The sequence below is a fragment of the Mauremys mutica genome, chromosome 1 (assembly GCF_020497125.1).
Source record: "Mauremys mutica isolate MM-2020 ecotype Southern chromosome 1, ASM2049712v1, whole genome shotgun sequence".
NCBI classification, from domain to species: Eukaryota; Metazoa; Chordata; order Testudines; family Geoemydidae; genus Mauremys; species Mauremys mutica.
In genome coordinates, this window is record NC_059072.1 from 217,481,257 (window position 1) to 217,504,908 (window position 23,652).

A 23,652-nucleotide genomic window follows, 5' to 3' on the forward strand; every position below is an offset into this window, starting at 1 on the left:
TATTTAAACAAACATTACAAGCCTTAATTCTATTACACTGAAATACCACATGTTGTTCTCATTACAAAGACAGACAGACCTGTTTCTCTTTATAAATATGAAATTGTCAAATTTTATGCAAACATACTAGTAACACTGGTCACTTAACTGCAATGTCTCAATCTGGAGACGCTAGCTGGATCTGTTAGTTTTACAAATGTTATGTTGCATGCCTCTAAGTAAATGGAAATGCACTGTATCTGAACGGAATGGATGAGACATAACTTGTGGACAGCCTAATGAATGTCTCTACTCACCAGGCTAGGGCACATTTTCTACAGTCAGCAAGAAAATAATAATAGGTAGGAAGGAGAAAGACAAAAAAAGATCATAATCAGCTATCCTGTCTCATTTCCCATGAACAGCTCTCTCTCTTCTTCCAATTGCTGCATTGGTTCAAGTCAAAATAAAATTCACTCTGATCTAACCCCTTCAAAATTAGTAGACACCAACTAAGACTCCTAGTAGCACTCACATTTAGAACCTGGTTTAAAAAAATAAAAATAAAAAGCTACAAGTGGTTTCTTTTTCTTTTTGGTTTGTTAAATTAAGAGCAATTCAGAATCTTTTTCTGGAATTAAGATAAAAGGACATCCTTGAAAGCAAAATAAGCAATAGGTAAACAGGATCCTGTCCTGCAGCCTTTATCCAAACATGAAGATCTGTTACTAAGTTCTGCAATTGTGCACCACCTCTTTTCAACTGTATGACCACGGTTCAGCAATCACTCCTGGGGAACCTCTCTGCAGGTGCTCTAAAAGCACCGTTTGATTACAAACACATCAGCAATGCTCCAACATGTTTTTGTAACAAACTTTACACACAATCAACTAGAATGTACTTCTCAAAAGTAGGCAATCCAAGATGGAACCTGCATTTCTTCCAACTCCCACAGAACCCTACCAAATCCTTTATTCAATCCCACAGGGATAAAACACTGAACGTGACTTACCCAGCATTCCTGCCACGGTAAGACTCACATGGAAGCTGCCCATTGGAGTTTTGGCTGTTCTGGGAGCACGGGATGGTGGCCCCAGGAAAGGCACTATTTGAAGCTATCTTATTACTTTTAATCTGCTGCTTATAGATTAATTCACCAGCTACTTATCAAAATTCAATAAGCAGTTCACAAGAATCAGATATTTACTAGTCTCAAAAACTTCCAACTGAGTTTTACTAGTTTGACACTCATCAAGAGTGCTGTTATCTGCAATTATCTTAATTTGACATACTATTAAAAGGCTAACAGATGCTGACATCAGATTCATACCGTTTGATAAAGCAACCCACATTGTTCTAGAAAACTAGAGAGCTATTAGCTTGCTTTTAATCAGCGTAAAGTCATTCAACCCCTCCACCGCCCAGCGCCAATAGCTATATCTTTGAGAGCAAGTTTAAGAAAACATACCATCAAACCATAAATCTCAGAGGAACTCCGCACTTTTGGAAGTATTTCCATAGGAACATCAAAAAAACTGGAAAAAAATATTTTGCATTTAGTTATGCTATGGACATTGTTTTACATTTTCTACTTTGAGACAAATTAAACATAATGTAAAGGGAACTTTGATAGCCATATCTTAGATCATGACCTAATGTCTTTCCTAGAAAGATGTGGGAAAGTATTGGAATGTTTGAGTTATGAAGCAATATTTGCTTTGCTGAACTTTTTTATAAACAGATCCAACTCCATTTTTACAGCTGGAAAATCATTCCTATTTTGAAATAAAATAAAGTGAATACATGCTGGGGTATCAAATTTTTTAAGTTTAAATTTAAAGCAATGAGACTACCATTTTGTACTATATTTGTATAATATGCTGAATGAGTAGTCGGATAACTCAGAAATTAAAGGAAAACTATTAATATTTCAATCACTTCTGTGTACCAGGTTTTCAATATAGAAAGACCCTAAGATCTGGCCTCTTCATTGATTCAAATAGAAGTTATGTAGATATTTAGAGATAGGGTTACCAGATAGCAACTGTGGAAAAACGGGACCGGTAATAGCGCCTATATAAGAATAAGTCCCAAAAAGTGGGACTGTCCCTTTAAAAATGGGACATCTGGTCACCCTATTTAGAGAGAATAAAGCCTAATTGTTATATTCATAATAAATCCAACTAATCACTCTTAGTCACAAATGTGACCAGACAAGCATTGATGGAAGATTTTTATTTTGAAAAGCACAATTAGTATCTGTCTTTACACATCATTGATTAATACAGCTATTTCAATAGATTTAAATGAAAAATTAAACTTACTGGCAGAGTTCAGAATCCCACTCCAAGGAATGAATGTTGAACAACATTGTTCTACTGGCATTGGTGACATCTGTACAATGAACACCTCCATTCTTCCCACCCGTCAAACTCTGGAAAAAGCAACCAAGAATGCTAGTAAAAAATAAATAAATTAGTCAACAGTTCAAACAAAATAATCCAGTTACTAGCCCTCCAGTAACAGGTGAACATTTGAAAAGCCACAGTTTAATAATCAGTTTTATAGTTAGTAAGAATGAAATCAATAAAGTATTTTGAGAAATAGAAATAGTATTTTTTCACCCTTGCGATAAGTTGGAACTTTGATATCTTTGCAATACGCGAATGAAGAGCTAGACAAGAATATCCATAATGGACAGAATATATAATGCATATACACAAAACAGATTAGAAAAAGGTTATCGATCTAAATTTTATGTAAGTTTTAATTTCTCCTCCACCCATATGATCTAAGGCATCTGATATATATTTTTTTTAAAGATTTCTTTTTTTAAATTTTGCTTGTAGCCACACAAGTACCAAGAAAGTTCCACAAAATGCATAGTTCTGGTTATGTGACCTCCAGAGAATGCCTTTATCATCAATAGTTGGTATAAAGGTGGACAATGAAAATCTGTTGTACAAAAAAATTTTTTAAAGAAAAGAACCCCCCATACACATACCCATATAAGCCATGAATCAATGGTACCAAACATAGCTCGCCCATCATGAACAGCTTGCCTGATCTCTTCCACGTTATCTAGGAGCCACCGAAGTTTCACTGCACTGAAATATGTGCTAAGTGGAAGGCCAGTCTTGGTCTGCAAGAGTGAGAGTAATTTAGGACATGCCATGAGTTAATCCCCTCCAGTAACTACTGTACTTGTCTATGAAGTTAGGGAAAGAGAAAGGAAACTCAAGATTCTTTATTTAAACCTCATTTTCTTCTTTTTTTAAATAAGACCAAGCATTCCCAATACCGTAAAACCCTCTCACACCAAAACCAAAGACCAACATGTCTATGAACAAAGATCACAACTGATCAGTTTACAGTTCAAAGACCTCCCACGTGGCAACAAGATAAAGGCATATACAGACATCCTATCTTGTTTATGATAGCTGCCTGGGATAAGATAGCAAACACGGATGTTGCAATGAGCAACCTGACACTGAAAGGACGAACTTTCAGTTACATTTGTAGCTTGACAGCCAAGCAAGTGGATATTCTGGTTCACTAACCCACTCCAATCAAATGTGGCTACAGGACAAAGAAGCAGGACATCATTTGGCCAGTATACAGCCACCAGGTTAAAAGCTGAATGTGAAAGGAAGATGGACTCTAGTGAAACAGCTTCTCAACTCTCAAATTAGCCATATTAAATTAGTGCTACAAATTAAAAGTTACTCTAATAATTAATTTTTAGTATGAAAAACATGGGATGGGAAAGTGGGCTAAAGACGATATTAACTCCTAGTTCTAGTGGAAGCCTTAACTCCCAGTTTAGTGGGTTTAAAACAGGCATCTGGTACATAATGCCCAAGACTTCAAATAGAAAATAATTAAACACACAGACTATTTGGAAACCTTATTTTAAAGCATTACTAACTGGATATTCTAGAAAAATCCCTTACCTTAAAAAAGGATTTATTTTGCCCTGGAATTATTTTAAGAAGCCTCTCAACTGTTGGCTGGGTTCTCAGGTCAAGCCACACTACAAACCAAAATAGAGCACACACACAACACATTTATAATAATTCAACCACCATTTGCTATTTGTCAGAGCCAAAGGACAGTGGAACTGTATAGCTTCTGCTAAAAATTGCTGAAGTCCTTAAAGTCAGAAAACTGACACTAAAATATTTTTAGTAAAGAAAAAATTGGCAGGAAAGAAATATTCATATGCATATTTCTGTGTCATTGTAAAAATATAGGAGGGACAGGTAACCTCGTTCTATTTGCAAGGCTAACTGGTCCGTAACATAACAATGTGACTTTCTACAAAAAGAGGCTACCATGGATATATTTTGTGTTTCTCAGTCTATTCGTGAACAATACAGAGGTCAAACAAGTGAGTGAGTAACAATACTTAATAGCTTACCAGAAGACCAAGGCCATTCAACTAGAAAGCTTAAAGTACATACAGTATTAAGTTGATTATTTACTATTTCTGTGCAAACACTCAGGTACAGCAGTAAACAGTGTTAAAGAATTACTGATGCTCAGCTTTACCTAAGATAAAGTCTTAAACATCACACACTTGAACATTAAACACAAAAAGCTACTCGGAAGAAAGAACTTAAATCCCCTCTCTCAAAGCAATGCCAAGTTCAGGTTTCTGAAAGTCCTTAGGACCCTTCAATTCTACAAAAAAAGACAAGGCAGAACTTCAGACCTCTGACAAACACAAACTGTGAACATTCTATTTTACTGAAGCCCTATTAAAAGATTTATTAAGCTAAATTGTGAAGTGATAGCTCATCTTTATTATTGATCTTTATTTATTTAACTAGGATATTTTTCTGTGTAACTGCAGCCTCAGTGGTTGCAAACATACGGCTTTTGGGAAAGGCCACCAAAAATTGTCATTATTAGCAGCAGGTTTTAACAAGATTTAGATGGGATTTCTAAAAATCTGCTAGTACAACTGCAGCGACGCTGTACTGAAAGGAAGAGTATATAAGCTTTAAGAAGCTATAGACACCAGGTAGGCACTGATACACGTACCAATAGCATTATAGAGAGGTTCTCCAGTTGTCTTGTCCCAAACCACAGTTGTCTCTCTCTGATTGCTGACTCCAACAGCTGGAAAACAAAGGGGGGAGGGGGATAGAGTACACTTTAGAGATTTTTAGAGGACAGGGAAGAAAAGGAAGTGAAAGGAAAATAAAACCCTTTTGGCTTATGCCTTTTACCTTCTTGGTATAGCACTTTTCTATCATTTCAAAAAAATTGAACCTTGCTCTACATCTCTTATTCTTCTGTTTGATGATCACAAACTGACATGAACAAAGAAACTAAAGTTTTGTAACAGAAGGCACTGCAGTGTAATGTCATCAGTATTTCATCCATTAGCTTTCTAACCTCTTTGCAACTCCCAGACAGAGAATTTTATTGGGTCTATTTGGCAAAACAATGCACTGCTGGTAAGTGTTAGCAACACCTTATTTCCCCAACATGCAGAGCTTTTTTTGACACGGGGCTAAATCCTGCGTCTTTTCTAATCACTGACTTCATTACTGGATGTTCTGACCATCCCCAGTCCCAAAAACATATTCTGAAAAGTGGCTAGTTACACATAAGAAACTGCAGTAATACCTTTTATGTTGGTGATGTCTATGTTTAGCTGGTTCAATTTCTCACATGTTTTCTCCACACATTCATAAACGGATTGCAAGATTTCCTTTGGATCTTGTTCCACCCATCTTTAACAAATATTAGACAGCAATCAAAAAAGAAGCAAACATGAGGCAGATGTTACATTTATGGAGAGCTGCATAAAGAGTCACATGTTCACACTATTAAAGAGTATCAAAAAATTAACTCAATTAGTTTTTCCTTCTGGTCAACTTGTTCTGATTCCACGTCAGAATGACCAACGTTATTCTGCATCATATAGAAAGTGTTTGTTTAATCAAGCAGCCTAATAGTTTGAATAGTCAGTCTCACTTTCTCTAAAAATGCGATGTGGATATTTCAAAATCGGAAGAGCCTTTTTCCTATCTTCTACAGATACATGTATACTGCCTCAGTACAGAGGGGGAAGAGTCTGGGGATAACTCCAGGTGAACAGTGTACAGCAAATTTAGAGACAGAGAATAAGTTGTGAAGACTTCATAGGTGAAGCTGGAGAATGTAAATGTAGGCAAGTTAGTCAAGAGAATGAGTAGTGTCACCATTTTAAGCAAGATTGGACAGTGGAAGAAAATGGGTGAGTGACTATAGTGAGGATTGAACTTTCATAAACATTTTTAGGAGTTAATAAGATTTCCATTAGGCCACACAAAGGAGGGAATTTTTTTTGTTTTTTAAAAAGGATCTGTTAAATTATTCTTTCCTACCATTCAAACATTAGCAACCGATTCCATATTTTCAACAGATTACTCACTGGCTTCAATTGTAATTATGCATACATAGATCCTATTAAATAGGATTTTGCCATGTTGAAAGGTAGACAGAAACGGAATAGAAGATATACAGAGATCATACCCTTCTTTAGGGAATTTCTGTTTTATTTCTACTTGATGGTGACTCAGGAGCTCTGCTGTTTTCGCATTAAAAACCTGCAGATAAAAGGATACAGATTAAATACATTTATGCCTACTGGATTAGACAAACCATATATGAGGAGACAGGGTCCCTTTTTGACCAGGTGTTCTGGTTGAAAACCAGACGCGTGGCAACACTAAAGGAGCAACCTAGGCCTGTGTGTAAAATTACCCCAAGTGATGTTAGATGTGATAGCTGCTTTCTTTGTCCCCACCATGCTTCCAAGTCAAGTAGCTAGTCATAAGGTGGTAAAGTGATTTCATTTCTGTACTGTCCAGAGTGATAAAATTAAGCTCAGAGACTCATTTCTGCTATGATTCCAGAGAACACTGCCAGTTGTTAACTTGCCCCTTGCCTGGTAGTTATGTGGCATTACACAAAATATACTATGATTATGTCATCCTTCCTCTTCCCTCCATCTACGCATCTTGTGTTTCAGCCGCCTGTTCAGTCTTGCAATTAAGCTACGCTAAACTCTTCGGGATAGGAAGGGACTGCCTATACTACTACAAGTCTGTACAGTGCCTTGCATCAGGACTTCTAGGTGCTATGACAATATAAATAATCTCTTCCTCAGTGTACCTATTTAACTTCAATTAATGATTACGAGGGCTTGTGTGTGCACATCAAGAGGAAAAAGATGAGACTTTTTTTTTTTAAGTCAAAAGCCTAGTAACAAAACCATTTGCTAAGCATTTCTTTCACTAAGATCAGACTTTCTTTAAAAAAAAACAAAAAACATCTTTTGGCACATTAGCAACATTCATACTCTCATACATGCTCCCAAATGGAGGACAACATATTCCTGTCTTTCTTTCGGCTAAGAAGGCTGTTGGCACAAATGGGTGAAGTCACTCAGACAGTGTAATGTCAGCACATTTTAAGCCAGGCCAAGCTTTCACTCCTAAGCCAACAAAGGCTGAAGCATGGGGAAGGAAGTGCACTCATCCCCATTTCGCCAGCCTTGGTGTTGTTTCCCACATAACTATTTACCCCCGGCAGGACGCTGTCATCAATGCAGTCATTTTGCAATACACAGACTTACGTGCTCATTCAATTCCCAGCACATGTGATTACACACACATTGAATTCCATTATAATGTTTAGTCCCCAAAGGTATAAATAAGAATGGAGAAGCAGTATAAACTAATGTGGCTAAGGCCTGGTCTATACCCGGGGGGGGGGGGGGGGGAAGCAGCGCGAGGTCGATTGCCGCAGCTCCCCCGTCAACTTTGCTTCCACCTTTCACGGAGCTGGAGTTCAGCAGTTGACGGGAGAGTGATGGGCGATCCATTTATCACGTCTACACTACATGCAATAAACCGATCCCTAATATGTCGAGCACTACCCGCCGATCCGGCGGGTAGTGCAGACATACCCTAAGAGTAAGTCAAAATCTTTCTATTCAGAAGTGGAAGGTAACAATAGAATATGAGAACAAACTGGTCAGTTGTTTTATTACTGTATTTGTCATTTTGTTTACAGAGACTATGGGCTTGGTGAATATTACTTGCAGTGAAAAAAAGTTTACCAGATTCCAGAATCTACCTATCATCTCTAGGGAGTGTCAAACCATATGTTAGGTATGCCATTTCTTTTCTTTTAATGTGATTCTCCTTGTTAGTCTGAAAAAGTTTTGTTTTTAAGTTAGACCAGTTTTGTTGGTTTAAGTTGTGTCTTATGCTGTTTGGGAACTGCACAAAGGCCACCCCAAAAGAAAACAAAACCCTCATAAAAACAATCATCAGCCTCTAAAAAGAAGTAGAAAAGGGTGTCAAACAAAATGGGATTTTTGGTAAAAAAGGAACAGACTAAGAACTCCTCTCCCATAAACTGTTGCTTGCAGGGCTGCCACTTGACGGACACAAAGGAAGCACCACCTGACAAAGGATGAAACAAATTTAAGGGACAAAAGGTGACAGTCTGCAGCTGTGCAGTATTTTACTTTATTTTTACTTTTAAGTAATCATCAAGACATATCACAAGGTACCAGTTAGAATATCTGCAATATTTTAATTTTCTTAAGATTTTCTGATTGGCTAGGTTCACATAAATTCTGCCTTGCGCTAAGAAGTTAGATGACGCTATTTACTCTTGTCAGCTAGTTAACAGAATGAGGCTGACAAGGTCACTTTAGTTACTGGAAGCTAACGTTTCTTTTAATTAGTTGCCATTTTTGGTTACTCAAAGGAAGAGTGTTTACAGTCTGATGCAATTTTACCGTAAGTGTTCATTATATAAATGTTAAAACAGAATAAATATTCTATTGTAACACCACCTCTCTTTTAAAGTGAGTACGTGGCAGGCGGACAGACCTAGAACCTGGGGTAACAGATTTAGTCACAACACAGGCAACAGCCACCGAGGCTCTCTGCTCTACCCAGCCAAAGTGCCTCAACCTTTACTCAACAGGGACCCTCTCTGTGGGCAAGATGGTAAATCAGTCTTGATAGCCATCAATCTGAAACTGCCAGCAAGTGTGCCAATTAGTGATGGTAGTGCTGGTAACTTTGTGCTGTGGAAACCTGTACAATGTGAACACGGATAAGTCAAAAAAACAAAACAAAACCCCTCAGTCTAATTCCCTGTCAAATGCCAAATACTCCTGGTGATGAGTTACACACCTGGGCCAGATTTTAATCCATTTAGGAGCATTTGTTTTGACTACCTGATTTTTCCAGCCATGCTTTGAAATACGTTTTAGTAGTATCCAGGGGGTTTAAATGCAATGTAGGATTCACACACATTTTTCTCACTCACACAAGGAAGAGAATCGCACAGCATTTTAGCTCCATGACCATATTTTTATTCCTGACGATAGCAAATATCACTTGGAAGTTACCTAAAATCACATGGCCAGAGTAATATTCACACTGCTGCTACAAGTGCTTCTGTATTAATAATAGGCATAAGCAAGGTAAGTAACTGTTGCCTCCTACTGAGATGGATGATGCAGATATAAAAAGAAAAACACAATTGGAAATGATAGGGAAAGACATATATAAAGAGGAAAACATGCATAGGAGCCAAGACAATAAGGTGGACAGGTAAGAAGAGGCTAGATCTAGTGAAAAACAGACTAACGGAACACTAGACTTGTAACAGTAGACTAGCACCTGAAACATTATCCTTGTAAAATCCTCAGCACAGTCTCCTCCATTTAGTGTTATTTCTATTTTTATACATATTCATTTATTCTGAGTGAATGGGGTGGTAGGGGCTAGGTCCCTCTATGCTCTTTTCACCATGCTGGTGTTTATGAGTTAACTCTCCGCTCACTGAGGTAAAAGGAGATTTCTTGACACTCAAGTTCACGGCACTTTTTATTTTTGTAATATTTCAATCACCTTGCTATTTTAGGAGAACAGCAACATTTTGCAATTTATTAAGTTCAAAAAGAATTAGGAGTGGTTGTAGGTACTACACCTGCACCTGCACATATATTTCTGGAAATTTACAATCACACTTTTGTTTTTTAAAAATATTTTCTCTTCTTTGTGTATTTATAATAAAACCAAACTAATCTTATAAGGTTGAAAGCTAGTCTGACTATATACAAAAAGCTGTCAAATGCACACATTTAAAAACAAAACTAACTCCTCATCCCCATCCCGACCCCAGAACCCACACCCCCAGCTGGAACCTGCACCCCCTTCCACCACCCGACCCAATCCCCCTCCCACCCTCTGAGTCCCTCAGTCTCAGCCCAGAGCACCTTCCTACACCCCAAACACTCATCCCTAACCCCACCACAGAGCCCGCACCCCAACCTCAATTCTGTGAGCATTCATGGCCCACCATACAATTTCTATTCCCTGATGGCCCTCGGGCCAAAAAGTTTGCCCACTCCTGCTTTAAAGAGATACTGCAGCACATATGCTATGTAAAGAAACATTCTTCATAAACCCCTAAGATAACAGGACATGTTACATGGATTTTTGTTTCCTTGTTTATAATAAAAATCACACACTGAAGTATTAACAAGCCTTTAAAATACAACAGACAAAATTTTATTTACAAAATTATTTGTTTCTCCAAATAAATATTGGAAATTGAATGCTTTTAGGGAATGCTGAAGGAAGGGAATATTTTCCAACATATAAAGATAAAATGTAGTAAAATTAATATCTGGAATATTTCTGTAACTGCAAAATGACATTAAAAAAAAAAAGTGTAGGGTATCCCTCCCCCAGCTCCTGGCTGCTAAAGCACCTCTCTAACTCTTCCCTTTGCAAGCTTCCTGGTTCCACAAAAGGCTACACTACTCTTCCTACCCAGCCCAACTCAGGCCATCCACATCTACTTGTGTAGTTTTAGAGCACACACCCAGAGATGAAGAAATAAAAATGGCCCATTCACTTACTTTGCTTCTAATACCCTATGTGTAAGAGTATTTTGGTTGTAGAGGTAGCCTTTGCTTTGGAGTAATCAAACAAAAAAAAATGCTCAATGAACATCCAAAACCAGTTATAAAAGTCACATTTCTCTATGTTATGAGTATATCCCCTCCAGACACCTTTCATGTGGTTCTTCTCAGAGGAGGGGCAGAATTAAACAAACAAACAAAAAACCCTCACTCACAGAAGACAAGATGCTTATCACACCACTACACTGATTTTTTTAGTACCCTTTCACTTTGGAAAGGGAAGGGGGCTTATTGGTCTTCTTAGACCTCAGTCCTGCAATGGGATCTAAAAGCATGAAACCCCACATCCTTGCTATGCCTCATTTACTGCAATACAGCTGTTACTAGCATACCCAATTGTAGGACTAGGGCATTAAATTTTTGAGAACAGGAACCATTTCTTCCCATGTGTTTGTATAGTACTTAGCACAACAGGGCCTTAACTTTTACTGGTGGTCTCTGAGCACTTCTGCAATAAGAAGCAGAACAGAGTTTGGCTTTTTAAATAAATAAGATAAAAGAACCATTACTGGCCTTAAGCTTTGTGCACTAGCTTTCAGCACCAATATATTTTTAGGTAAGCTGTGGTGCATACCAGGGCCTTTATAATTTGAGGACCTATCAAAGGCCTGTAGACTAAAGACTTACACATATGCTTAAACTTCATGCACTGTGAAAAGTCCATTTAAGTCACTAGAACTTCTCAGTGCGTAAAGTTTAAGTGTGTGCTAAGTCTTTGCAGAATCGGGGTCTACCCGAGGCATTAGCAGGAGTCATTATTCAGACAGGCAGAAACAGGCTTCAGGGTGGCAATGCAGTTGAGTCACTGTGCTATTTTACACTACTCCTTATCAGTAACTTTAAGGCAAGCCATGGGACCAGATTCTGTGTAGGCACCTGGTTTACTCATTTCACATCCACACATGCTGACTGGGTGCACAGTGGATGTAAGCCACTCCCAGATCAGAAAAGCAAGATTTCATATCTGTCAGAAACAACACAAGCTGCAATATAGCAGCAGAGAATGTGAGCCATGGGGAGAATCCTGCCACCACTGAACTGAGTGGCAAAACATCTAGTGGGTTCAATGGTGCACTGCACACTAAGCCCAGGTCCATGGGACCCCAAGCTGATGTGGTCTCACATGGCTAAAAACTGCCATGTAGCCTTCAGGCTCAGGCTGGGGTCCAGACACTGAAACACCTCAAAAGGGGATAGTCTCAGAGCCCAGGCTTCAGCCCAAGCCTAAATGTCTACACTGCTATGTTTAGCCCCAGAGCCTGAGCTCCATGAGTTTAAGTCACTTGACCCAGGCTCCGAGACACTCTCATTGCAGCACTGGTGTACCCGTGTTTCCAAACCCACGCTTGATCACACACACTGAATTGGGAACCTGGGTTTACAATTGCTAGACCCAGTTCTCACAGTGCTGCTAACTCGGCCATAGTGCACTACGCAGACCTTGTAACTCAGGCCTGCAAAGGGACAGGGCTTGGACCCAATTCACAAGGGGACTGAGGCTCTGACCACCCCTAAGCAGGCACCTGGGACTGCAGCTCCTGAGTCACAGCGATTTACGTGTAGACGGACGGGAGGGCTTGGGGGGGGGGGGGTTTATCCCAGGGAGGTCAAACCGGAGTCAGCGCCGGGGCTCCGTGTGGACACCCCGGCTCCCACCCCAGGGCACCGCGCGGGTGACTCACCAGGAAGCGCGTGGAGCTGGTGCCCTGGTCGATCGAACCCACCAGCGGCCCCAGCACCGCTCGGTCCGACGCCGCCATGGGAGCCGCTCGCGAGCCGCGTCTCCTAGGCGACCCTGGCCGGGCACTGCCGGGCAAAACGCTCCCCGGCGCCTCCAGCGCGCTCTCTGCCTACGTGCGCGCCCGGCGCGTGGCTCCCGCTCGGGCTCAGGGGGCGGGGCGAGGGAAGGGGGCGCCGGCCGACACGCTGCGCCGCCGCGGCCAATCAGCGCGCGGGGCGCGGAGGGGGCGAGGCGCAGGCTGCGGGCAACGGGCCAGTGTTCGAGGTGCGCCTGCGCCTGGAGGCGGTCACGTGCTGCAAACAGCTGGCTCTGGGAGCGGGTTGGCCAAGGTCCCTGGGTGTCAGAGGCCGGACGGGAACGTCGCAGGGTGGGGAGAGGGAAAGTGCGGGAAATGTGCTGTAGTTCCCTCCCCAGTCCTTCCCTGTGCCTCTCTCTGTGGCAAAGCAGCCCTCAGCCCTTTCCCTTCAGAGAGCTGTGCTAACCTGGTTCCGAGTCAAGCCAAGATGACTTTCAAACAAACATATTCCTGATACAGTTTTTCTCCCTTGCGGGTTGTGCTCCAGGAAGCTGATGCCTTCCTTGCCCCCGCTTAATTTGCTTTTAATGTGGCTTCAGGTATAAATGAACTTCCGTTGTCTACAGCACTGGCTTGCTTGATTTATAATGGAAACAAAGGCAAAACCACATTTGTTTGTCTAGAATAAACTTGTTTATCAGCTGCCTTCACACCATGTGTTGAGACCATATTACCAGCATACATACATAACTCTTTGTACACAACCCATATGCATATCACAATGATTTCCATGACAAGTGGCTCACCAGTTTTTATATGATATCAGGGGCAGCTCCAGGCACCAGCACGCCAAGCGCATGCCTGGGGCGGCAAGCCACGAGGGGCGCTCTGCCGGTCACCGCAAGGGCGGCAGGCAGGTTGCCTTCAGCGGCTTGCCTGCGGAGGGTCCGCTGGTCCCGCGGCTTCGGCGGACCTCCCGCAGGCACGGCGCTGAATCCGCAGGACCAGGGACCTCCCGCAGGCAAGCTGCTGAAGGCAGCCTGCCTGCCGGGCTTGGGGCAGCAAAATACCTAGAGCCGCCCCTGTATGATATGATACCTTATATGATGCTGTTTGGCTAAATATTCTGACAACAGTATGTTGGGTTTCCCAGTTGGCATAAAGGGGCTCTTAGGGTCACAGGGACTAAGAACACTTGCTCCTGATGCTTGTAGAATTTGATATTTCAGATGAATACGTTGTATGGAGCTTTTAAATTCTCCAGCGCAGCTGCCATTTAAGCCTGCCAGAGGGGATAGCTAATGTTATGTTTTCAGCATACACACAGAGAAGTTAGAGTATTTTATGTTTTTCTTTTTCTGGAAGGTTGCAACATAACATTACTTTCTTAGAATCCAGAACTCTAACACACAAAAACCAAAACCAGAGATAGACAAAGCAGGCAGAAAGGCACAGCTCAATCCACGTTGATCTAGGCTGGCTCCTTTCAGGCTGATTCAGTTCAATGCTTCCCTACAGGGTCCCCTAGCCTGCAAACAGGACCAGGAAATCCCTTACAAATTAAAGTGAGAGCTTTTAGTTTTAACACAATTTTCAGTACAGCACAGCTAAAATCTGAGGAGGCAGAGAAAGTCTTGCCAAAAATGGTGGTGCCCTGACAGTACCCGGAAGTTATTTAAAGTTATTTAAATAACCCTGCACATTTGTATTGTAATATAACATATCATACTTATTGGAAGAAGTCCCCACTTCAGCTCAGTCAGGATGGCTCTCCACCTGTGATTCAGGGATCTCCTGGGTCTTTGGTACTGTCTCTGCTTTACTTTTTAGTGGGTTGAAGAGATCCTGGGTGTCTTGGTCAATCTCCTTCTGCTAGGTAGCCTGGTTCGTGTCCCTGGGAGCATCCTCAGTGAAGTCCACAACATGCCAGGGTTTGATGGTGGCCTTCCTTTCAAAAATATAGCACAACTCCTCATAGTGGATGCTGGCCATACAAGGTCTGCCAGAGGTCCTGTTATTGTCCCTGATATTTTTGTACCCTAGCAGAGCTCCTTTCCTATGTTAAAGCAGTGAACCGAGTTCCAGGAGCAGATGCCAGAGGCAGAGCAGTTTAATTATAATGGGAATGTATCCTCACCTACCTTATTGTGGGAAAACGTATCCCAAATGTTGGTAACTTGCTTCCAAAATGGATTAATTAAAAGAGGGTGAGAATCAGTTAATTTGAAAAAAAAAAAACACTTTTGTATGTAGAAGCAAAACAGTTTATCCCTCCAAAAATCAAGTTGATCTGAAACAACTGTGAAGTCTAGTCAAGCTCCGACTGACAGTCAAGATACTGGTGTTGTCCACAGTGATTGAGAAAGGAGATAGTGGGAAGGATTTTGTGGGGGGAGATTAACTAAACTGGGAGGAGTGGTTGATACGCTGGAGGGTAGGGATAGGATACAGGGGGACCTAGACAAATTAGAGGATTGGGCCAAAAGAAATATGATGAGGTTCAACAAGGACAAGTGCAGAGTCCTGCACTTAGGACGGAAGAATCCCATGCGCTGCTACAGACTAGGGACCGAATGGCTGGGCAGCAGTTCTGCAGAAAAGGACCTAGGGGTTACGGTGGACGAAAAGCTGAATATGAGTCAACAGTGTGCCCTTGTTGCCAAGAAGGCTAATGGCATTTTGGGTTGTATAAGTAGGGGCATTTCCAGCAGATCGAGGGATGTGATCATTCCCCTCTACTCAGCACTGGTGAGGCCTCATTTGGAGTACTGTGTCCAGTTTTGGGCCCCACACTACAAGAAGGATGTGGACAAATTGGAGAGAGTCCAGCGGAGGGCAACAAAAATGATTAGGGGGCTGGAGCACATGACTTATGAGGAGAGGCTGAGGGAACTGGGATTGTTTAGTCTGCAGAAGAGAAGAATGAGGGGGGATTTGATAGCTGCTTTCAACTACCTGAAAGGGGGTTCCAAAGAGGATGGATCTAGACTGTTCTCAGTGGTAGAAGATGACAGAACAAGGAGTAATGGTCTCAAGTTGCAGAGGGGGAGGTTTAGGTTGGACATTAGGAAAAACTTTTTCACTGGTAGGGTGGTGAAGAACTGGAATAGGTTACCTAGGGAGGTAATGGAATCTCCTTCCTTAGAGGTTTTTAAGGTCAGGCTTGACAAAGCCCTGGCTGGGATGATTTAGTTGGGTTTGGTCCTGCTTTGAGCAGAGGGTTGGACTAGATGACCTCCTGAGGTCCCTTCCAACCCTGAGATTCTATGATTCTATGATTCTATGATTAAAGGCTTGTCTACACAGCTCTTCAGTTTGGACTACAGGGCTGTGAATTGCAGTGCACACCAGAGTCCTGCACTGTAACTGCCCTGTGTGGATGGTGTTAAGATGAACTAAAACTAAAGGTACCTAGTTTGTGTTAACATACTCCTGTTTGAAGAGGACTGTGTGTTAATGCGAACTAAGTATCTTTTAGTTTGGGCCAGCAGCATCTACATGGGGGAAATACACCGCAACACTTTGGTACACTCTTCAGTTCACACCCCTGTAATCTGCACTGTGGCATGGTGTAAACATAGGTTCAGTTCCCCGCCTCAGAGCTCTTTTTTAGCCATATTGAGTTTGAACTGATGGATAGACATCCATGAGGAGAGTCAGGCCATGTTTTTAGTTTGGACAAAAGGAGACAGCAGCTTCCCATAACAAAAGGGACAGGACAGTTTGTTTTTGTGTGCGATGGAAGTAAATTTGAGTCTAAAATGAAGAATGTCTCTTATAGTGATCCTTATAGAGGAGAGTTGAGACACAAGGCAGCATGGAAATGGAAATGTTAAAGTGAGAATAAGTAAAATTGAATCGTATCTGCTTGCAGTCATTAGAAAAATGTATCACAGTTTGCTGATGTGGAGACAGTAATTTGAGATATTTCTGAATATTTTTCTACTGGAATGAGTTGAATCTTACAATTTACAAAGCTTACGGTTACTGCTCCTCCTCTACATGAAATGACGCCAATACTATGATTTGTAATCATTCCAGCTGAGTTACTGGTATTTACGCAAAACAGGAACTTGAAAGAGTACTGCCACACTTAAGTAACTCAATGAACTTTAAAAAGTTCACCTAAACTTAAAGGGGTAGTATCAGTCTATGTGTAACATTTAGGCTTTTGTAAATGTGTATATGCCTAATATTTTCTTTTGTAAAAGAAACAATATGTACAAGTCCAATTCCAATATTAATGTAATTATTTAAAATAATTTTGTTTTGAATTTCAGTGAAAACATTTATTTTTTCCTAAGTTTACAAGAGGTACATTAGTGCAATACAGCCCCCACATCCCCCAACAAAGCAAAAAAACCAAAACAAAACACCCACCCAAACAAACCAAACAACCCCACCACTGAAGAAGAAAAAAAAAATCACCAGATAACTAAATTGTGAAAAGTGAATTAGATTTTTAAAATTTTGAAATTAAAGTTGGGGAGTAGAGAGGAGAGTAGGGAGGTGAAGTTGAACTGTCTAGAGCAGGGGTTCCCAAACTTGACGAACCGCAGCAGCTGGGAGCGGCCATACCTGCGGACGCTCAGATAAACAAAGCCTCTTGCGGCCTGCCAGGGGCTTACCCTGAACAAGCTGCAAACCAAGTTTGGGAACCCCTGAACTAGAGGTCTTCAGAGACATGGAGTTGGAAAGCTGATGATGATATGTGTACTCACTCCTTAAAATCTATATCAGGAAGTCAAGCAGGAATGACAAAGGAGAATATTCTAGGCAGAAGCTCTCCCATGAAGCAGAGTTGTAGCTTTGTATTTCTTCTTCTATTGAAGTGCCTTGTTCAGTGTTAAAGAGGAATAATTCCTTTGGTGATTGGCATGATAACCCTGGGTTATCAACTGGCATTACATCCAATAGTGGGCAACAATTTGAATTCTGCTTTTAGGGAGCATGGTTCAAACCCTGCATATTTCCTCTGCTTATCACCTCCAGATGGATAGACAGAATGGGTAAATCAAGTTTTAGTACAGTGATTTTCAACCTTTTTTCATTTGCAGACCCCTAAAAAATTTCAAATGGAGGTGCGGGCCCCTTTGGAAATCTTAGACCAGGGTTTCTCAAACAGAGGTCGCCGCTCGTATCGGGAAAGCCCCTGGTGGGCCGGGCCAGTGTGTTTACCTGCTCTGTCCGCAGGTCCGGCCAATTGCAGCTCCCACTGGCAGCAGATCGTTGCTCCGGGCCAATGGGAGCTGCTGGAAATGGCGCAGGCCGAGGGACGAACTGGCCGCCGCTTCCAGCAGCTCCCATTGGCCCAGAACAGCGATCCGCGGCCAGTGGGAGCCGTGATCGGCCGGACCTGCAGACGGGACAGGTAAACACACCGACCGGGCCCACCAGCGGCTTTCCCTACACAAGTGGTGACCCCTGTTTGAGAAACCCTGTCTTAGACATACTCTGTGGACCCTTGGGGGTCCATGGATCTCAGGTCGTAAACTACTGTTCTAGAACAATATCTCTGCTGCTTCATCAACTATCATCAAGATGACTGGCTCTGACTTTTGGCTTTCACCAGTTTGCTTACAATAACTCTGATCACAGATCAATCTGCCACAGTCCCTTCTATGCCAGTTATGGCTTCCACCCCTCATTTCATACATCTGTACTACTGTTCTCCTATGTCCATGTGGCCTCTGATTTGATTCAACATGTCCACTGCAATCAAGAGGAATTAAAATCACACCTAAACTCTGCCAAGGAGGATTACAAACAATACGCTGACCATCAACAAGACCATCCTTCCATGGCCATCAGAGACAAGGTATGGCTCTCAAATACCTCTTGACCCTCAAGGAAACTAGATGCCCGTTACCTAGGCCCCTATGGGATCATTCAACAGATTAACCTGGTGGACCTTCAAGTCATCCCTGAACAAGAGCCTTTTTAAGTCACACATACTGAAGAGTCATTCCTGTGCTAGGCTCCAGCCAGTCCACAAGCCAGGATCTGGTCTGATGACCCTCCGGGCAGGTATATTAGCTTCACAGGAGAAACAGAAACTCAGTCTGCTGAGTGTCACTTCATGGCTTTGAACTCTCCCCTGCCTGATAGATATTGGTAACAGATAGTGGTAACAGAACCACTAGCCTTCGCCTGCTCCACATTTGCTCTTGCTTCAGCCACGTTCCTAGTCCTGCTCTAGCTGTGCTTCAATCCTGCTGTGGACTCCTGATTCCAGCTCTGACCCCCTGGTTTTGATCTTTAGGCCCAACTGCCACAGATCCAGCCACTAGGCCCCACATCCTCATCACAGTTTCTGATAGTGGCTTATACATCTGCTCTGATAGTCACCAGACTACCTTTTGGTTTGTGGTTTGGTTGGAGCCTAGCACAGGAATAACTATTCAGTGCATGTGGCTTAATCAGGCTTTAGTTCAGGGATGACTCATCACCTTATAGTTAGTGGGTTATAGATTGTTGTAATGAGCCATAAATCTGGTGTCTTTATTAAGTTCACGATTTTTAGTGTAAGCAGACTCTGAATGAGCTCTCCCCTGACATCTAGTGTTGAGCTGTTGAAAAGGACTTCAGGAGCTGATCTTGTTTGCATGGGCACACTCACCCTGCCTAGGTGCTCAGCATGATGGCATTGCTTGCCCAAATAGTCACTTTTGGCTGGCATGTTCAAAGACAGAAAGAATAAAGTGGTGAAACTCATTTAATTCTTCAGAGAAGGACTGTGTTCTGCATACTAGGAGGGGAAAGGGACATAGTCAGGTCACTGCAGAGTAGGTTTGACTGAGCCCTCAGATAAATAATTCTTCCATCCTTCCTTTCCCTTGTTTTCATCTTTAGGTGCTTATGCAAATTATCTTTATATGGCTGATTCATTTTGTCTTTGTTATTACATCAGGAAAAGGGACTTTGCCGCTGTAGCACAAATGGAAATTACCAATACTCAGTTCCTCTGACCCCAGGCTTTCTTTTGACAAAGCCAGTCTCCTTGTTATTGGGGCAGGAGTAATAAAGGGTTGTTATCCTTGTTGTGTGAATCCAAGGCAGCAGAACTGTGCTTGGCATTTCCTGATTGAGGGACTCACCCTCAACTAAACAACACTCGCTAGGTAGGGGACATGGGTTCCAAAGCCCAGTGCGTTGGGAGAGAGTGGGGACAGGTACTTGTGCCAGGTGGTGTGGGCCTTGCCTAAGGGCCCCAGACACCATTTGACCCTTCTTCTCTCCACTGTGTAATAACAGAGCTAATATAGACCCAATTGAGAGTCTTGTTACATGCTGCAGAGCTGAAATCACTGATACCTAGGTCGAAGTATTAGACCTGCTTTGGGACAATGTCTCTGATGCAAGAGACTTCCCAGTGTGCACCAGCAGTGAGGCTCCCCCACTAACAACTGAAATCACTGAGAGCTGTATTAAGTGGGGGGCCCTGAAGACATCTAGGCATGGCTGGTGGAGAGGCGTGGCCAGCAGGGCGGCTGGCAGAGAAACACAGCTGGTAGAGAGGTGTGGTGAACAGCCAGCAGGGCAGCTGGCGGAGAGTGCCAGAGCAGAGCCCCTTAACACCGCCCCACCCCCCCAGCTGCCAGGCTGGGAAGTGAACTCTGCAGATTTACCTCTGAACTCTGGGGCTGCACTGGCCAAGGACAGCAACTGTGAGTGGGGTGCAGAGAAGGGGCGCGCACGTTAAAGGGACTTTCTGGGTTGCTGGACTTAAAAACCTGAGGGGAAAAGGACACTGCCCAACTTACTTGGTGGTGGATCTTTTGCTCATGGTTTATGTTTATAAATCCTGTTTGCAGTGTTTTCCCCAAATTAATGCTGCATTATTTCCCTTCTTTTATTAATTTTTTTTTGCTACACTCAGACTCTGTGCTTGTGAGAGGGGAAGTGTTGCCTCTTAGAGGTGCCCAAGGGGAGGTGTGTAATTGTCCCAGATCACTGGGTGGGGGCTCGAGGCAGTTTTGTGTGGTATTGTTGAAAAGGAACCCCAAGATACTGAACCCAGCCCTTGTTGCTGCCAACTCTGATTGGCAGAAGGGTTACATTAGTATCTAACAAAGTTATGAATTTAAGCTTTTAGGTTCACCTTTTGACGGTGTTGTGCTGGTTTCCTTTGAAGATGAGGACTGATAAGTCAGATATGTAATGATTTGTGGTTGAACGTTCTCCCACAGGACACAGGGTGTTTTTGTCTATTACCAATTGTAGTAATTATCTTGTTTCACCCACATAGTTGTCACTGGGGCTCTTAGTGCACTGGATGAGTTATATCATATGTTGTGCTAGGCAAGTGTAGGACCCATGGATCTTGAAAGGGGTGTTGTGGTGGGTATTGATCATTATAGCAGTGGAGATATGTCTGCAGGTTTTGCATTTGTTGTTCTGTCAGGGTCTGGTACTGCTTAGAGTTGGTGAGTCCTAGTCTGTGAGGAGTTTGCTTCTGATGATGAACTTAGGCCTGGTCTACACTAGGACTTTAATTCGAATTTAGCAGCGTTAATTCGAACTAACCGCTCAACCGTCCACACCAGGAAGCCATTTAATTCGAACTAGAGGGCTCTTTAGTTCGAATTTGGTACTCCACCCCGGCAGGTGGAGTAACGCTAAATTCGACATGGCTAGTTCGAATTAGGCTAGGTGTGGATGGAAATCGAACTTAGTAGCTCCGGGAGCTATCCCACACTGCACCACTCTGTTGACGCTCTGGACAGCAGCCCGAGCTTGGATTCTCTGCCCAGCCACACAGGAAATGACCCGCGAAAATTTGAATTCATTTTCCTGTCTGGGCGGTTTGAATCTGACGTTCTGGTTGCACATCGGGGCGAGCTCCGCAGCACCGGCAGCAATGCAGAGCTCTCCAGCTGAGGAGTTCATGTAATCTCTGAATAGAAAGAGGGACCCGGCATAGACTGACCGGGAACTCTTCGATCTGATCGATGTGTGGGGCGAGGAGTCTGTGCTTTCGGAGCTGCGCTCCAACGAACGGAATGCAAAGACCTACGAGAAGGTCTCCAAAGCCATGATCCAGACAGAGGATACAGCCGTCATGCAACGCAGCGCCGCGTGAAAATCAAGGACCCCAGACAAGCCTACCAAAAAATCAAAGCGGCCAACGGACGCTACGGAGCCTGCCACCACTGCCCCACCAGTGACCATGGATTCTGATGATGGGACAGTGTCGACGGACAGTTCCTCGACGATGTTCACGGACGGGGAAGATGAGGAAGGGTTTGTGGAGGACGAGGCAGGCGATAGCGCTTACAACGCTGGTTTCCCCGACAGCCAGGATCTATTCATCACCGTCACGGAGATCCCCTACCAACCCTCCCCGGCCAGGAACCCGGATCCTGAATCAGGGGTAGGATCTGTCGGTAAGTGCTTTAACCATGTTAACTTTTATTCTTAATATAACAGGAATCTGAAGTGTGTGAAAAGGAGGTCTCTGTATATATGGTGATAGAACAGAAATCCTCCTGGGAGAATGCCACGAAGCTCTCCTGCCGTTAATCGATAAGCATCAGCAGGAGGTTCCTGGGGAGAGCTGCCTTATTGGGTGCTCCGTGGTAGCACACTTTTCCGCGCGAGGCTTTCATGCGGTATTCAGGGAGCACTGCCTCCCAGAGCACGGCTGCATAGGTCCGTGGTTCGTGCTAGATTTCACGCAGCATGCGCTCTCTATCTCCTTCAGTGCCCGTCCTCACGGTGATCTCGCTCGGAGACTCCTGCATCTAAGTAGGGGAAGAAATGTTACGTTACGCCTGGTCCAAAGTATTTTTAATAAATAAACGGACAGACGGCATAGCACAGACTCAGCACGCAGCTGCGTGACGAGCGTAACGGAAAGCCAAAGAATCAAATGGACGCTCATGGAGGGAGGGGGGAACGAGGACGCAAGGTATCCCACAGTTCCTGCTGTCTCCGAAAAGCATTTGCATTCTTGGCTGATCTCCAAATGCTTCTAGGGTCAAACACAGTGTCCGCGGTGGGTCGGGGCATAGCTCGGCAATTTACGCAGCCCCCCGACCCCCAGAAGTTAAAGGGAAAACAATCCTCTGTTGACTCTTTTACATGTCACCGTATCTGTACTGAATGCTGCAGATAGACGCGATGGTGCAGCACTCAACACCAACATCCTTGCTCCCCCCACGCTATGGATGGCTGATGGTACAATAAGATGGAAATCCATCCTCATCATCAGCCTATTAGCACATGGGGCAGTGCAAAAGGACTGGTAACCATAACGACCGTACCAACTTGCTTGGAACAGGTCGGTCAAGGCCGCCTGTTGCTAATTTTTCATGGTAGATGGTGCAGTATGGCTGGTAACCGTCCTCATCATTGCAACAGGGGGCTGAGCTCCATCAGCCCCCACCCTTCATTGTAAAGAAAAGATTCAATTGCCCCTGGACTAGCAGAGGGATGAGTGGCTCCCTCCTCCACACCCCTTAATGTCATCTCTGGACTATCATTGCAGCTGGAGGCTTCCTTCCACTCATTTCTCACAAACGACTACCTGTGTCTTATTCATGCATTCTATATTACTTCATCACACAAGTGGGGGGACAATGGTATTGGAACCCAGGAAGGCTGGGGGAAGAATGGAATGAACAGGTGGGGTTGTTTCAGGAGCACACCCTGTGAATAGCGTTCAGCTCAAAATTTATGCAGGATTGGACAGAGAGCAGCTGTGGTCTCTGGTTGTATGATACAGTGGTTCTCTAGTACACTTGCCCATAATCTAGGCAGGACTGATTCTATTTTTAGATACCCAAAAAGGAGGGATTGACTCGGGGAGTCATTCCCAAATTTTGCTTTTGCGCCCCTGGCTGATCGACCAGGGGCACTTATGACAGCACCAAATGGCGCAGTGCAAAAGGACAGGTAACC

The 23,652-nt window shown here is 43.2% G+C and overlaps 1 protein-coding gene across 4 annotated transcripts in view; it reads right to left on the minus strand.

Annotated features, from left to right (window-relative positions):
• The window catches only part of GK (glycerol kinase), a 43,344-nt gene extending 30,469 nt beyond the window's left edge, over nucleotides 1-12,875 (minus strand). For 2 of the 4 annotated variants that reach the window (XM_045004025.1, XM_045004084.1), the window contains exons 1-8: nucleotides 12,676-12,873; nucleotides 6,508-6,581; nucleotides 5,617-5,723; nucleotides 5,026-5,103; nucleotides 3,933-4,012; nucleotides 2,984-3,121; nucleotides 2,304-2,413; nucleotides 1,448-1,514 (exon numbers count right to left, since the gene is read on the minus strand). In XM_045004025.1, coding sequence (XP_044859960.1) covers nucleotides 1,448-1,514; nucleotides 2,304-2,413; nucleotides 2,984-3,121; nucleotides 3,933-4,012; nucleotides 5,026-5,103; nucleotides 5,617-5,723; nucleotides 6,508-6,581; nucleotides 12,676-12,753 — 732 coding nt within the window. In that variant the 5' untranslated portion in view covers nucleotides 12,754-12,873. Of the gene's footprint in view, nucleotides 1-296; nucleotides 315-1,447; nucleotides 1,515-2,303; nucleotides 2,414-2,983; nucleotides 3,122-3,932; nucleotides 4,013-5,025; nucleotides 5,104-5,616; nucleotides 5,724-6,507; nucleotides 6,582-12,675 lie in introns of all 4 variants that reach the window. The other 2 variants (XM_045003930.1, XM_045004128.1) reach the window with 2 other exon arrangements.
• Nucleotides 12,876-23,652: the final 10,777 nt, after the last annotated feature.